Raw genomic sequence first — 17,610 nt, 5'->3', positions numbered from 1 at the left:
GTGACATGTTTAAAGTTAACTACTTGAATTTAGAAAACATAAAAATAGTAATAAAAAAAAACAAGATGGATGTTAAATTGTTGTGTGAATGAGTCTTTTAATTAAATATAATAAGAATTACTCTACTTTTTTTTATATAAAAGAAAGAGAAAATTCTTCACATTCTACCATTTTTTTTTTAATGTTTTCAAATTCATGCATAGTTCACGAAATTTCAAGACTTGAGATTACAAGCTTGTATTAAATTTAATTTAATTAATATTAATTTATGTAAATAAAATAAGATAAAAAAATTTATATTCTACCATCTTAAATTACTCTTTTAAATTACCCTTTATGATGAAATAATTTATCAATTTATTAATTATCAAAATACTATTGTCCTCAAATTATATATATATATATATATATATAAAAAAAGCTTATCCTCCAAAGATACTCATTAATTCCTCCAAAGAAAAATAGAACTTTTGGTAACTAAATTAATAATATTATAACAATAATAATAATAATGAAAAAAAAAAAAAAAGATGATGATGAATAGAACACATGTATATTAAATTAATTAAAAAAATAAATGAACTTTAAAGAAATAAATAAATAAAAGAACCTTTAAAAAGTGTATCGTGTGTATAAAAGAATTATTGAAACTATATAAAGTATAATTTTCACGTTGTCTTGGAAAACGCAATTTTTCCCTCAGGGTTTCATCTAATTACTAATTTTATTGTATTTATCTTTAGTTTCGTTTTTATTAAATTATTAATTAAGTTTAAAATATCAATTTTTTAAAAAATAAGAAAAAAATATATGCTATTTACGTTTCACATAAAAGAAACTATTAAAAGAAAAAGTTGTAAATAGTTTTTTTTTTCTTTTTTTTTTTTTTTTGACTATTAAGATATAACATTTTATTTTTTAATTTTGAGTTTTAGTTTGTTTTAGGTGTGATTGAAGATTTGTTTTTTTTTTCAAAATTAAAACTTCCTTTTTTATCCTTTTGTTTGTTAAGGTACCAAACATGTGAGAACTGCCCAAAACTTAAATCTTAAATAGAAAAGCTTGACATCATTTTGAAATCTTACTGTCAAAATTAAAATCAATAAAAACTATAAACATTTATAGTAGTCTATCGATATCTATCAATAATAGATATAATAAAGTCAATCACTAATAGACACTAGCTAAATATCTAAATAAATATATTAGAGAAAGAAAACCCAACTTAAAATCTATGAGGTAAAAATGCAACACTTTAAACTTTAAGACAAAAAAATATGTTTTCCATGAAAGTACAACCAGCTAGATATATATACACACACAAACGTTTTATTCCACAAAGGAATATAAGAGTTTTCACACTTAAATTTTCACATGCATATGAAAGTAGTATAAAAAGGGTGCATCGGATGCATGATTTTAGTCCAACCAAGAACCTCAAAAACTTTAAAACCCTTCTCTCTCTTTCTCTCTTTCTCTCGCTCTCTCTCTCTTTTAATCTTCATATTATTCCTCCAAATTAAAGAAATGGAAAACCTAATGAAACAGACCCATATTTGCATGAAAACAATATGTTGTTTTGTTTTGATATCATTATTATTGTTATCAGTAAGGGTGAAGAGTAATAGTGAAGAGTTCAGCTACGATCCATGCAGTGAGAAAGGGCCTAAGTTTTGGGGAGAATTGAATATAGAATGGGCAAAGTGTGGTAACGGAAACATTCAATCTCCCATTGCTTTATCAAAGTGGACTGCAGATTGGAATAGAGGGTTGGGTTGTCTTATAAGGAACCATAAACCTGCTTATTAATGAAATTAGAGCAAATATCATGGAGTAGATTATGCTCAAATATCATGGAGGAGATTATGCTCAAATATCATGGAGGAGATTATGCTGTATTTAACACTATTATTCTTCCCTTATTTAACCTTAATTTTGTGTATAAATATACATGTATGCTGTAATATTTGACATGAGAAATACAGAAAAATCAATAAAGTTACATGGTATCAGAGCCCTAATCTGTTTGTCGCCGGAAAACTCTGTTTTGTCCTCCATTCAGCCGTCGACCCTTGCTCATCCTCCATTCAGTTCTCAGCCTCAGCCTCTGTTCCAGATCTTAGATCTCTGCCTCAGCCTCTGATTCGTTCGCCTCAACCATTACTCGCCCGCCTCAGCCATTGTTCGGCGAGGACTAGTTTTGTAGACGAAACTGATACAGATCTACAGATCTCTACGTCTACCTCTGTTCGTCTGCTACTCAAAGACATAAATACCCAGATCTCCATCTCTGTTCGTCCGCCATCGTCGACCGATACAGATCTCCTCCGATTCGTCAGCCTCTGTTCGTCCGCGAAGACCTTGCGATCTCTACCTCAATCTCTGTCCGCCTACCGTGGGGCTCGAACCCACTCCTCCGATTCGTCAGCCTCTGTTCGTCCGCGAAGACCTATTCATAGACACCCACTAGCCCACTTCTGCCTTCCTAGCCCATTATATAAACCATATAAAATATCACCCCCACTAGCCCACTAGCCCACTTGAGATCTCCACTAGCCCACTTGAAATCTGTGTTCCTGTATTCCTGTATACCACTTGAAATCAGCCGTGAGATTAATTCCGCCCCTCTGTCCGACGAGATGGAGAAAAGTGACGTAGCTCGCCCCATTAGCACCATCCTTGATGGCACAAACTATATTACCTGGGCCCACCAAATGAGGAGTTTTCTAATAGGTCGAAAATTATGGCGTATCGTCACGGGAGATATTACCAAACCTGTCAAACCTATTGTCCATGAAACCAGTGCAGAGGATATTCAGTACATTGAAAGACTTGAGGATTGGGACAGCAAAAATCACCAAATTATCACTTGGTTAGGTAATACTTCTATTCCAGCCATCCACACTCAGTTTGATGCCTTTGATAGTGCAAAAGAACTCTGGGATTTTCTATACACACGTTTTCAGTCTATAGGACTGGCTCATTATTATCAGCTGCACTCTACACTTGTTAGTCTCAATCAGGAAATGGGACAATCTGTGAATGAATATCTCGCCACTCTTCAGCCTATTTGGACTCAGTTGGATCAAGCAAAAATTAGCCCTGATCATATTCGTCTCATCAAAGTATTAATGGGTCTCCGACCAGAATATGAATCCGTTCGTGCTGCTCTGTTACATCGTAATCCTCTGCCATCTCTTGATGCTGCTGTTCAAGAAATCTTATTTGAGGAGAAAAGACTTGGCATTGTCTCCTCCCTGCACTCTGATGTCGCCCTTGCAACTACTCATCTCCGACAAGCTAATGAGACCATCTTCTGTAAGAATTGCAAACTTCATGGTCATAAGTTTGCTAACTGTCCTACTATTGAGTGCAGGTATTGTCACAAACGAGGTCATATTTTGGATAATTGTCCAACACGCCCACCCCGCCCTCCTGGTCATTCACACAAACCCAAATTTTCCCATAAAGCCGGTTCTTCATCTGTTGTTGCTGCTGCTACATCTGACATCACTGAACCTTCAAGTCTTCAGTTGACTGATCTTCATGATTTACTGAAACAGGTGATCTCTTCCCAATCTACTGCTCTTGCTGTCACCCCAGGTACCTCTTGGCTCCTTGACTCTGCCTGTTGTAATCACATGACTTCTGACATTTCCTTATTATCATCTCATATTCCTGTTCAATCACTTCCCCCGATCCACTCTGCTGATGGTAATTCCATGTCTATTTCCCACATTGGCACCGTTAATACACCCACCATCAAACTTTCCAACACCTATCATGTCCCAAATCTCACATTCAACCTAGCTTCTGTTGGTCAATTATGTGATCTCGGACTTACTATTATTTTTTCCTCTCATGGTTGTCAGGTTCAGGATTCTCAGACGGGACAAGTGATTGGTACGGGACGGAAGGTGGGTCGATTATTTGAGCTCACATCCCTACAACATTCTCCTGTGTTTCCAGCCATCTCTGCTCCCGTCACTGATAACACTCTATTTCAGTGGCATCTTCGTTTAGGTCATGCATCCTCTAATAAACTTCGTAGTTTAACTTCTACTGGTCTTTTAAACAATGTTTCTCAGTTTAATACTTTTGATTGTTTACATTGCAAAATGGCGAAACAACCTGCTTTGTCCTTTCCTAAATCTGCTTCTTTATGTGATAAACCTTTTGGCCTAATTCACTCTGATATTTGGGGACCTGCTCCATGTCCTACTGTTAATGGTTATCGATATTTTGTGTTATTTATTGATGATTATTCTCGATTCACTTGGATTTACTTTCTCAGAAATCGTTCCTCCTTATATCAAATATATGTTGATTTTGCAAATATGATTCAAACACAATTTTCTAGCAAAATCAAAATTCTTCGCACAGATAATGCAATGGAATATAAGGACTCTCGTTTTCTTTCCTTCCTTGCACAACAAGGCACTTTGATTCAACGCTCATGTCCTCACACTTCCCAGCAAAATGGACGAGCGGAACGCAAACACCGCCACATTTTAGACTCTGTTCGTGCCCAACTCCTTTCTGGATCCTGTCCTGAAAAATTTTGGGGAGAGGCTGCCCTCACCTCTGTTTATGTCATCAATCGCCTTCCATCTCAGGTCATACACAATATTTCCCCATTTGAACGACTATACGGTACTCCTCCAACTTACTCTCATCTCAAAGTCTTTGGGTGTGCATGCTTTGTGTTATTACATTCCCATGAACATACCAAACTGGAACCTCGTGCTCGTCTCTGTTGTTTCTTGGGTTATGGCACCGAACATAAAGGTTTTCGTTGTTGGGATCCTATCTCTCAACGATTACGTATTTCTCGCCATGTCACCTTTTGGGAACATCGTATGTTTTCTAGTCTTTCTTCATTTCATGCCTCTCTATCTAGTCCGCACTCATTCTTTACTGATCCTTCTACCCCTCTATTTCCCACTCCTGATTCACCATCCAACACTACATCTTGTCCCCCACTCACATCTGAGCTCACTGAATCGCACACTACCTCCGCACTCCCGGAACTCCCATCTGTCCCCTGTGAGGAACCTGAACATGCACCTGTCCGACGATCCACCCGGGTAAGAGAAACTCCTTCTCATCTCAAAGAGTACCATTGTTTTTCTACTATCATGTCTTTAGTTGAACCCTCCTCGTATAAGGAAGCCAGTACTAACCCTTTGTGGCAGCAAGCAATGGATAATGAACTTCAAGCCTTAGCCAAAACTCACACCTGGGATTATGTTGACCTACCTCCTGGTAAGAAACCTATTGGCTGTAAGTGGATTTTTAAAATAAAAACGCACTCTGATGGCTCTATTGAACGATACAAAGCACGTCTTGTTGCTAAAGGATATTCTCAGGAATATGGGATTGATTATGAAGAAACGTTTGCTCCAGTAGCTCGAATGACATCTGTCCGTAGTCTTCTAGCCATTGCAGCTGCAAAACAATGGCCCCTTCTTCAAATGGATGTTAAAAATGCGTTTCTAAATGGAACCCTATCTGAAGAAGTCTATATGAAACCACCACCTGGCACTACTCCACCACCACAGAAAGTATGCCTTCTTCGCCGTGCTCTCTACGGCCTCAAACAGGCTCCTCGAGCTTGGTTTGCAACCTTTAGTTCAACCATTACACAACTCGGGTTCACCTCCAGTTCTCATGATTCCGCCTTATTTACTCGTCAGACGCCTAATGGTATTGTTCTCCTTCTCTTATATGTGGATGACATGATTATTACAGGTGATGACCCTCAAGCCATATCTGATTTGCAATGTTACCTGGGTAAGCATTTTGAGATGAAGGACTTAGGAAATCTCAACTATTTTCTTGGTCTTGAGATCTCCTCATCATCTAGTGGCTACTATTTATCTCAAGCCAAATATGCGTCTGACCTCCTCAATCGATCTGGTATTACTGATTCTGCCACTTTCTCAACACCTCTGGATCCGAATGTGCGTCTCACTCCTTTTGATGGTGTTCCCCTTGAAGATCCCACGTTGTATAGGCAACTAGTTGGCAGCCTAATTTACCTAACTGTGACTCGTCCAGATATTGCGTATGCAGTTCATATTGTTAGTCAGTTCATGGCTGCCCCTCGTACAATTCACTTCACTGCCGTCCTTCGCATTCTTCGCTACATCAAAGGTACTTTGGGTCATGGTCTACAGTTCTCCTCCCAATCCTCCCTGGTTCTCTCTGGTTTCTCTGATGCTGATTGGGCGGGTGATCCTACTGATAGACGGTCTACCACTGGCTATTGCTTCTATCTAGGTGACGCTCTTATCTCCTGGCGAAGTAAGAAACAATCTGTTGTTTCCCGTTCCAGCACAGAGTCTGAATATCGTGCACTGGCTGATGCTACTTCAGAATTAATTTGGCTGCGTTGGCTTCTTACTGATATGGGGGCCCCACAGACATCACCCACTATTCTTCATTGTGATAATCACAGTGCTATTCAGATTGCACACAATGATGTATTCCATGAACGAACAAAGCATATTGAAAATGACTGTCACTTTGTTCGCCACCACCTACAGAGCAACACACTTCATCTCCAACCCATCTCTACCACCGATCAACCTGCGGATATATTCACCAAAGCTCTCCATTCTCCTCGTTTCACTCAGTTAATTCACAAACTCAAGGTGGTCTCGACACTCCCATCTTGAGTTTGAGGGAGGGTATTAATGAAATTAGAGCAAATATCATGGAGTAGATTATGCTCAAATATCATGGAGGAGATTATGCTCAAATATCATGGAGGAGATTATGCTGTATTTAACACTATTATTCTTCCCTTATTTAACCTTAATTTTGTGTATAAATATACATGTATGCTGTAATATTTGACATGAGAAATACAGAAAAATCAATAAAGTTACACTGCTAATGCAATTCTCAGGAATGATGGCCACGAAATTATTGTAAGTATATATATTCTTTTCTTTACATATTATTTGGGTTTTGTGTATTTCTTTTTCATTCTCTTTAATCAGTTAAATGTTAGTTTCTTAAGTTAGGAGCTTCTCTTTTTCTTTTTCTTTTATTTTTAACTGCATGTTTCTTCTCAATTTTTAATTAGAGAAGAAAGGATAAGGAATATGAAATTTATTAATTATGTATGATGATCAGAGACATTCTTTTTCTTTATGATTATTATAATATATAATAACTCCTTTCAAAAACCTAACAAATGGATAACTTTTTTTCCCTTCTTTATCAAAAGAAAAAAAGAAGAAGAAGAAGATCGATTACTTTGAGACTTCTTGCAAATTGGACGTATGATGATGAATCAACTAAAAAATGGACATGTTTATGTTTGCAAGATTCCTAGATTTCTATATTTAATTCATTGACGTTGATTAGCTAGCAATCATTTTCAAATATTTGTGTATTTTTTTTCCATAATTTATAATACTTTCTCCTCTTTTCTTTGTACTAAATTAGAGGTATTACCATAAATTTAATTTGTTTAAATTGAAAATAATATGAGTGCAGGTAGATTGGAAAGGAAACAATGCTGGTTCAATCAAAATCAACAATGTTGATTTTCAACTTCAAAATTACCATTGGCACCATCCTTCCGAGCACACCCAAGATGGCAAAACGTCTCTATCTCTCCCTCTCCAATTTAGACCCTAAACTTACATCTATATCTTCTTCTTCTTTTTTTCTTTTTTAGTTTTAACCCTCAATTAAATTTCAACTAATTCGCTTACTAATTTTCAAACTCATAAATTTTCAATAAAGAAAAAACTATTGTTGTTTTTCTTTTTCTGTAAAGAATAAGCAATTTCATATCGTGCACATGTTATATAATTTATTACATGTTATAAGAAACATTGTTAAGAACACATGTATTAGAAGATTAAAGTTGAAACTCTTTTTATCTAAATTGATACTATTGGAAAGGTTTTTTTAAAAAAAAAAAAAAAAAAAAAAAAGATTTATCCCTAGATTTTTTTCTCTAGATTTTTTTTAGTATTATTAAATGTAATGAGAACTAATTAAATTGAGATGTTAATTATAATTAGGTACCCTTTGGAGCTTCATATGGTCCACTTCAACAATGTAACTCAGAAAATTGCCGTTGTTGGTGTTTTATTTGAGTACGGTCCACGGGATCCATTCATCTCTATGGTAAAAAGAAATTACCTTTATCATTATTAATCAATTTATTTCTTTGAAAAACGACACGATGATATTTTCAATAAGATTAAGGGAGGTAGAAGATGATTTCTCAAAAACAAGAAATCCTAAAAATAAGCTTGAGAAGTTCATACTGCAACCTTCTCTTTATTTTTTTTAACAAAATTACACTACAATTAACCTTTAAATCATAATTAGATTACCTTTTCTTATTTGATTTTTTTTAATAAAAAAAAAAGTTAAATAATTCATTGACTTTAAATGTTGGTTGGTTTTCAGATAGAAAGGGATATAAAGTATCTAAATATTGAAGGAGGTGAGGAATTTCTTGGAAAAGTGGATCCTAGAGTAGCAAGGCTTGATGGAAGAAAATATTTCAGATATATTGGATCACTCACCACTCCTCCTTGTACTGAAGGTGTCATTTGGACTGTCATGGAAAAGGTTCATATATAGTTGTTTTTCCTTCATTTAATTTTCATAATTTGTCATCTTGAATCAATTACTTTTCTAATTTCAATCTCCTGACCCATTATTGTTATAGGTACAAACTGTCGCACCATATCAAGTCGAGCTTCTTAAACAAGCTCTCGTAGAAGTAAGTTTAACTTCATACCCTTGAAAACCTAATTAAGTAGCTTACTCAATAAAGATAAAGAAATCAAATAAGTAGAATTACAAAAGTAGCGTGATCTTAATTTTGATGTTATGTGAATGGATTGTTGTTTGTGTAATTAATGAAGTAAAATGAATATGCATGGGGCATGCAGGAGAAGAATGCGAGGCCATTGCAAAAGATTAATGGAAGAAACGTTTTCTACTTTGACCCATTCTCATGGCAAAGTGTAGCGGCCGAGTAGACGATTGCTTCGTCTCCAATAATAAACTGCCATGTATTACCTTAAATTTCTATGTTTCAAACCTGTTCGGTAGTTGTATTGTGATGGTGACAATATTACTTTTGCACTCTTAGGTAATTCAAAAAATCTATTTGTAATAAATATGTGGGGATCGAGATGAAGAAAATTAAGATAATTCAACTATTTGTTTTGATTAAGTTAGAAAAAAGAGTATGAATTAATACTTACTAAAGAAAAAAGAGTATGAATTAATACTTACTAAAAAAAACAAGAATTGAGATAAGGATAAAATAGCGCTAAATAAAGTATGAAATGCATATATGCAAAATTTCAATTGTTTGATAATAATTGTATAAACAGAAATAGTCTATTAATTTTGTAACTTATCTTGTTAATTACACTATCTTAATTTACTTGTATGAAGAATCTTATACACTAGATAGAAACAAGAGAAATTATTGGACACAGCAAATCTAGCTTCAAATTGAACGTAACTATCGAAATTTAATGTTCATGTTAGTTTGTATTAAAAATTAAAGATTAGATAATTTTAGAGTTAGACGTCTTTTACTTAAATTAGCCTTTACTTTACATATAAGTTATTGTGGCTTCACTTTCGATTTTTATAGAAATGTCACATACCATGATACTGATATATATATTAGGCTCACCTTATTTATTTATTTGTGATCTTCTACTTTTTTATTCAACGTGTGACTTTGAATATATATTTTTCGTATGTGTTTTTGGAAAAGATAATAATGGTTATTAATAGATTTAATTTATCAAAATAGACAGTTAATTGATTCAGTTTCTTTTTTTATGAAATGATTTAATTGAAAACAAAAACAAATTATTTTTAAACTGTGTATTCGGAAACACATTTGATTTCACTTTAAAGATTTTGGGGTTGGAGCGTACCGTACAATGAGAGGAGGAACCAGACGGCGTCGTATTACTCAAACACGTGAATCAGACCCTCTCACCCTACACCTCACTATCCACAAAGTTGGCATTCCCCTTGACCACTGGGCCACACTCTACTTGTTACCAAACACTCCTTTTCCTTATTCCCCTCAACCACATCACGTCCCCTGCGGCCACCCCCACCCACATTCCCCTAACTTTCCATACTTTCCACTTTTACAATTATGAATTAACCATCTCTATTAATGTAATCAATTTTGGGGCTCACTCACAAATAATTGTTGCCAAAATTGTTGAGATCACGTGAATCCAACGTTGGAAAAACTAAAGAAATCCACATTCTTATAAGTCAGATTGACAACTCCTTTCATTACTAATTAATTTTTTAATAGAATCTAGTATAACTCAAAAAAAAATTGCCAATTAATTTTGAGATGTTTTATCTTCTATCACTACTTAAAAAGATGTTTGGGTCGATTAAGGAATTCAAGGAAGAAAGAAGACATCAATTTAATACGATATCAAAATGGATGACATTGAAAAGTTGAAGAGGAAGACAGATTAATGAAGAGAAACGTAGAACAAAGAAGTTGACGAAGAGAAGAAAGGTTAATGACTACAACAGATCAATAATACACTTCTTCAGTACTCTGCAGTCGGAAGAGGCTCGTGGGTGAAGCCAATGAAGAACAGTTCATACACAATGCCGGCTAAGCCGCCGCCGATGAGAGGGCCAGCCCAGTAGATCCAATGGTTAACCCAAGACCAAGAGATGACGGCAGGTCCGAAGGCGACGGCAGGGTTCATGGAGGCACCGGTGAATGGGCCGCCCACCAAAATGTTAGCGCCCACGATTAAACCGATGGCGATGGGTGCAATGACTCCCAGTTCACCTCTTTTGGGATCAATGGCGGTGGCGTAGACAGTGTAGACTAAACCGAATGTCATTACAATCTCGAATACAAATGCTTCCCATATTCCAACCCCTGCTGTTGGCAAGAATCCCGTAATTGCCTGCCAATATTATACACTCTAACCATTTAGATTCAAATACTAATTTATACATTTATTTGCTTTTTATTTTGTGGAAATGAACACTAAAAACACTTTTTTCGATAATATTTTTTTCTTTTTAGATTTTTATCTAATTTCTATCCATCCATGATATGAAAAAAAAAAAACCAAACCAAGTTTAGAAAATTAAATTTTAATTAAGAATTGAACTAAATGCAAAATTACATTGAAATTTTGAAAATTCTTGATTTTTAAAACAAAAAAAAAACAATGGTTAGGAAACTGAGATTAAGTAATTTTATTATGAGATAAATAGTAAGAGCAATCTTGATCTTAATAGTTAGATTTTACACTTTTTCCGTAAGTAATTAATGTTCTCTTTTTGTTTTTGGTGTTGACTTATGTTTATTTAATTTATTTAATTATAATTGTTTTAATTAAATGAATACATATTTCTACAAGTAAACATCTAAGAAAAAAATTACACATAAAAAACTATAGCCAAACAGAAACATAAACTCAAAGTTCATAAACAAAAGCAAAATATTATTTAAATCCAAGAAGAAAACATACTAAAAACCTCATACATTAAAAGAAAGAAAAAATAAATAAATTTATTTCCTTCGAAAAAAATTAAAAGAAATTATATTAAATAATAAAATTTTATAAATATTGAAAATTTTCACTTTTATCACATCATAGGATAAGTTTCAGTATACTTATAAATATCGGTTTTGAAAACATCCTATTGATTTAGTTAGTTAACCAATCATTTAAATTAAATTATATTTTTAGCATAATAGTAAACGAAACGAATTAGATGTATTTATAATATAACTCACCACGTCGACGATGACGAACTTGAGCAACAAGTTAGCGACGACGGCGCCGAGGAGCTGAGCGATCCAATAAAGAATACCGCGAAGGATAGTGATGTTACCGCCGAGCAAGGCCCCGAAAGTCACGGCGGGGTTAAGGTGTCCACCGGAGATGTTTGCGGCGGTGGAGACACCGACAAAAAGGGCAAAGCCATGAGCTATGGAGGCGATGATGAGACCAATCGGAGTGGTGGGTGAATTATGAGTGAGCTTAGAGAAAGCCAGACCGGAACCTTGGCCGGCAAAAACGAAGATAAGAGTAGAAATAAACTCGGCCAAAGCGGCCTTCAGGGCGGCAGGATGGGTGGCCTCCTCCGGCCGACCCACGGCGATAACTATCCTTTGAAACGGCATGGTTTGAGTTCTAAGAGTGGAAGTGATACTTTTCTCTTTTGTTGATATGACGAATCCGATTCTCCGCCTATGCTTTTATATGGAAATAAACTTGACCTTCTACAGCTTCTTCTGTAGCCGGTTGCCGGTAAATTTCGATCTTCCAGATTTTTCTTTTATTTTTAAACTTACCCACGTGGTTAATTTAATATTTTTTGCTTCGCCAAATTTCATTCTAATTAAATTACTTACTTAATCAATAATTTATTAGATGTTGATTATTATTTGCTGCATAGATCAATTATTTATATAAATGTTAACTTATTTCATAAATATAAAAAATTAAATCTTTTAAATTGGAAATATGTCTCGTTTATTGAGATTAGCTTATTGATTTTGTAACAATAAATAAACTATGTTAATGAGATTTGAATCCAATTACTTATCAATTAAACTAATTAAGTGCATGATGTTGACATATCTCGATATTTATTGAGGGTTTTTTTTTTTTTTGTGAAGGGATAAATTTATTTCCACGAAATATAGATTCCATTTTTCAGATATAGCTTTTAAGCATCATCTCAGTACATTATATTCATTAATAATTAATTGTATCTAGCTATTAATTGAAATATTGAAATTGTGCAACTCCTACATGTTAGAGGGTAGTTTTATTATTCAATTTAAGAATTTATTTGATACAGATTTCGAACTTTTCAATTAAGGATAAAAGGAATCTAATTTCCTACTAGAAATTGATTTTGATTTGTTACAGGTTATCGATATTATTAATGATTGAATTCCTTTCTCGTCAAAATTTCAAGTTTTTGATAAAAGACGTGAATTATTTTCATTGGAAAATTTATTGACTCATACGATCTTGTCATCTTTTTAACAAACGTTCTTTTAATTAGTTTTAATAAAAAAGTTAAATTGTAGTTTTTCGTATTTGAATGTTTATGTAAGAAAAAGAAAACAAAATAAAAATGTAATTTTTTTATAGTTTCATTTTGTCCAAAATGTTTTTGTGTTTGAACCAAATAAAAACAAAACCTTTTCAGTGGGTACTATATTCAATAGTGACAGTGGCTTTTGAATAATTGATATTGTCGGGGAAAGTAATAAAATGGAGAACGGTAAAAAATGGTAAATTTGACAAAATATTTATAATAGATAATAAAATTTTATATTCTATCTTGCTATATATTACAAATATTTTAACTTAGTTTACTATATTTAGAATCGACTCTAATAAAATCAATAAACATACGCAAATTTTTAATTTATGAAAGTATGTAAGTGAATAATCATCCATGATTATTATTTGTTTTGTTTTCTTTTTTTCAAAAGTTAAAAATAGAATTACTATTTTTACTTAGTACTTAAAAATTACACAAATTAATGCACAAAATAATGGGATATTTCATTGTGTTCCCACCAAGATCAACCTCCACCTTGCCCCACTCTGGTAAAGGTAAGGGAACATATCTAAGATGTTTTTCTAACAATTAGGAAGTTAATATTAAAAACGTTTTTGTAATTATTTTCAACAGTTTTACCATTTAGAATAAATTTATAATCCAAAAACTCGTGTTAAATGAGTTTAATAATGGATTGAATAGTGGTATCTAAATAAAGAAATAAGGTATTAAATGTTGATCTAATTAGATTATGGGGGACAAACAAAATGTGGTTTAAGATAAGTTTGCGGAGCATTGGTTTAGTTTTTTGAAGGAACCAAAAAGTCCGTGGAAAGAAGGGAGGATGTTTTGGAAAATCACAAAAATGAAGAGGGGCACGTGGGTGGGGCCGCCCGGTTGAGAGATGGTACACATCATCATAAAAGTGTAGAATAGAGCACAGCTGGCACTGTGACTTGGCAGATATGATTGATTAGTAGCCTCCGTACTTTCCGCCAGCTGTACCCAAAGTCGCTCTCCCTCTTTTCTATTGGTTTCACTCATGGCCCCCACTCCCTGACACATCGGTCTTCGTTTTGACTCGGTCTTCGTATTTTTACACCTTGTTTTTATATCTACCATCGTAGATATAAATGAATTGCTTTTTATCACTTTTACTTGGAATTTTTTATCCATTATATTTAGTGTTACCATTACTGTCTGATCCTAATTATGATTATGATAAAGATAATAATGAATGTGATAGTTTTATAACCTTTACATAAATAGTATATACAATGGTAACAATAAAAGTAGTTGATCTAAAGTAGTAATTGAACATAATTGCATTGATGACCCTTTTCTTTTACAATTCAATTTCGTTTATCGATGTCTACTGATGACCCTTTTCTTTTACAATCGAATTTCGTTTATCGATGTCTACGTTTCATTATGATTACATGACATTAGTAAACAACAACAAACGTAAACAAATGAAATCTATTTTCTAAATGACCGTGAATGAACTATGTGTATAAGAAAGTAAACATGGTATGAGTTAAAACATCAGTTCATTTGAAAGAAAAAAAAATTCTTTAATCCTATATTAATTCAAAAATTAACATTAAAACAAAAGATGTATTTTTTTTTATGAAAAATGTATTTATTAATTTAAATAAGAGGATAGTCTCAATTAATTGAGGTTCCAATTTCATACCCTTCATGTTGTTGACTTTGAAAGGAAGAAAAAAAAAGAGAAAGAAGAAGAAGAAGAAGTTAGCTAGTAGGGTATATCTTGTATGGATCATTATTATAGTTTTGACAGCTAAGGAAGATAAATGCTTATAAAAGGGTGGTGAGCTCTCATCTTTTGTTATTTGTTTTGGATGTTTCTTACTTTAGCTACTATCAATTTTCTATTTAAAATCTCCTTTTAAAGCAATTCTTTTTGGTTATTAGTGAAACTTGAGTGTTTTTTTGGTTCCACTATGATGCTATTGTGAATTTGAAGTTTATAGTAAAAGGGATAGCGATGGTTTTGTTTATAAACAATGTCAAGAAAGTAGTGGAAGAAGAGATGATTCATAAACATATATCATCACAAGATGGAGCATGGAGTATTCCCCATTGTGATGTCGAGTCTTCGAAATAACATCATTTCGATTTTTTTTAAAACTTTCGAAGGAAGTTTCTGTTACAACAATTGAAAGCCCCATCATTTTTCTTCCTTCCAAAAACATCACCTATTAGAGCAAACCAACATGATCCTCTTTCAGTATGCTTTGTCCTTGTTGGTATAAATAGTAACTTTTAATTCTTTTAAGCTTTTCTTAACATTACTCTGATGTTCTCAATATTTCTCTCATTTTGATGTGATATTAGTTTATTCATGTTTTTCTCCTAAACTCAAGGCACTATAATCACTCTCTCTTTCTCTGTCTTTTTCTTTTTAAAAAAGTCTTTTTGAGTACAACTTGGAGGTGGAGGAATTGAACCCAAAACTTTTTGACATCGATAACATACAGATGTCAATATGTCAATTGAGCTAAGCTCACATTGATAATCATTCTCTCTTTATTCACACTAAAAATTTCTCTTTTTAAATATTTTTAATGCTAATGGATCTTATACTATTTTTAAAAGTACATTGAAGTAACAAACGAAGTAAAGATTTGGATTCACGCTCTCCACAAGATAGTTGAACTAAAAAAAAGAATTTATTAGTTGTACATTTTGTAGTCTTTCATATACTAATCATTGTTTTATTTGTCATTTTAAAGCTAAAAAATTCTCATAGATTATTGAAACAGTTATATATATATATATATAGATATCTGAGAAGGGGAGTAAATGGTCAATTTTGAAACAGACAAACACCGGAAGCCCAATTCCAATTGAATGGAACCATCCTATCACACTCCTCAAAATTGAAATAATATGTTCGGGCTCATCTGGCCCAAATTCATGGGACCTTCGGCTCTATTCCTTAAGAAAAAAAATATATATTATAAACTATAAAATTATCAAAAATATTTATAATATATGCTTTATATTATATTTGAAAGTGCTTCGTTATTAAATATATTTTCACTTTCATTCTATTACATTATACTTACTATTTAGTTTCTTTTCAAAAGAAACAAAATCACCATTTTTAGTATTTAACCAACTTTTAAAAAACTAATTAATTAACTAAATTTAAAATTTATTAAAAATATATAGTTTGAATTTTGAGATTCATCTCCAGAACAGGAAACTAAAACGGAGAGAGTAATAAACACAAAAAAAAAAAAAAGAATTCAATATAATCACGATGGTTTTTTTATAAAATACACTCCTTAAACATGATCATGATGCAAATTCAAAGCAATCTGTGAATACGATTTAAAGTTCTTGACGTAAAGAATTTGGAAGCTGTTGACACTTAGCACATTATAAAACTTTGTCGTTTTGACAGATTTGGATGAGGGTGTGTGTCAGTATGTGAACAATTGTAATAAATTGATTAATGTTAATTAGTTAATTGATTAAGAAGCATTTGGAGTCTTAGCCAGGTTGGATTAATTAATTAGATTAATCAAACCAACAATAATATTATACCTTAACATTATGACCTTACTCACACGCTACTTCACTCTGTGAACTCAAGATTATTAGAAGAAGACTTTGCTTTATATATATTTTTTATAAACAAATTAATAAATTAAAATGTCTTGAATATGTTATTTAACTAAACTATCGAATATTATTTAAGCAAAAAGTTCTATACCCATTATTACACTATTTTTTATTTAATAAATAGAATAAAGTATACATGCATATAAATCCCCATCTTCACTAAACTTTTTTTTTATATATATAAAGTGGACACTTAAAGTAGAAATTTATGTGACAGAGTAAATGAAATAAACTGAATTATTATATGGCAAGAAAAATTTGAGATGTAGAGCTAAAATATAAATTATTATGAAGTGATATCATGTGGTTTTACATTAAAATATGTCGGTGAGTTTGATTTATTTTATGTATAGAGAATTGATTTTTTTGATTTTTCATTATTTCAACTATTTAGGGGAGTTTTTCCTAGTCTACTAAAGTAGCTCTTGGTTGAGGGGAACAACAACTGGATTTTTGACTCTTAACAAAGTCGTGTGTTCAACATTTTAACACATAAATAGTCTTTTGAAGATCTTCAAGCTATACAATAAATCTAAATCTAGTAATGAAGTCAACACATAACACATTAGAAGAAAAAGTAAACTTAATTATGTACCGTTCTTTAGCATTATGATAAGATGAGGAGTAGTAAAGAGATGCTTGATAATGTTGTTCTTTATGCATGTTCATGTCGTTTTGCTTAGTAAATACTTGTTAAATTGTAAAAGCTCATATGATTTGTAGTTGAATATGTGGACAAGAAAAATGTGTAAACATCAATGATAGAGAAAAGCATATGAGTAGTGCTCAATTTATAGATGAAAACAAGAGAAAAAAGCAAAAATGCGAGTTTATAGAAATTTGTTAGTTTAAGAATATTTT

At 32.7% G+C, this 17,610-nt stretch overlaps 2 protein-coding genes across 2 annotated transcripts; one reads left to right on the top strand and one right to left on the bottom strand.

The window, feature by feature from the left end:
* The first annotated feature begins 1,437 nt into the window (after positions 1–1,437).
* LOC103486518 (dioscorin dioA3-like) lies at positions 1,438–9,195 on the top strand. Its single transcript, XM_051084165.1, has 7 exons — positions 1,438–1,803; positions 6,900–6,935; positions 7,510–7,619; positions 8,046–8,151; positions 8,440–8,604; positions 8,705–8,758; positions 8,931–9,195. Exons 1-7 carry the CDS (start codon positions 1,528–1,530, stop codon positions 9,018–9,020), a joined length of 837 nt encoding a protein of 278 aa, XP_050940122.1. The 5' UTR covers positions 1,438–1,527; the 3' UTR covers positions 9,021–9,195.
* Positions 9,196–10,432: 1,237 nt separating this feature from the next.
* Positions 10,433–12,262, bottom strand: TIP1-2 (aquaporin TIP1-2). The gene is given in 2 exon segments (NM_001393788.1): positions 10,433–10,961; positions 11,804–12,262. Coding segments are annotated over 2 exon segments (762 nt in total). The 5' UTR covers positions 12,194–12,262; the 3' UTR covers positions 10,433–10,589.
* Between the last annotated feature and the right edge of the window lie 5,348 nt (positions 12,263–17,610).

Source organism: Cucumis melo, chromosome 4 (assembly GCF_025177605.1).
Source record: "Cucumis melo cultivar AY chromosome 4, USDA_Cmelo_AY_1.0, whole genome shotgun sequence".
NCBI classification, from domain to species: domain Eukaryota; kingdom Viridiplantae; phylum Streptophyta; class Magnoliopsida; order Cucurbitales; family Cucurbitaceae; genus Cucumis; species Cucumis melo.
The sequence above is the reverse complement of the archived record's forward strand: the minus strand, read 5'-3'. Positions and strand labels throughout refer to the sequence as shown.

What these genes read in the sequence shown, in the direction of transcription:
- LOC103486518 (XM_051084165.1), top strand. Translation starts at nt 1,528, where the DNA reads ATGGAAAACCTAATGAAACAGACCCATATTTGCATGAAAACAATATGT. An exon ending in ATGATGGCCACGAAATTATT is followed by an intron (nt 6,936 to 7,509) that starts GTAAGTATATAT and finishes ATATGAGTGCAG; the next exon opens with GTAGATTGGAAAGGAAACAA. An exon ending in CACACCCAAGATGGCAAAAC is followed by an intron (nt 7,620 to 8,045) that starts GTCTCTATCTCT and finishes AATTATAATTAG; the next exon opens with GTACCCTTTGGAGCTTCATA.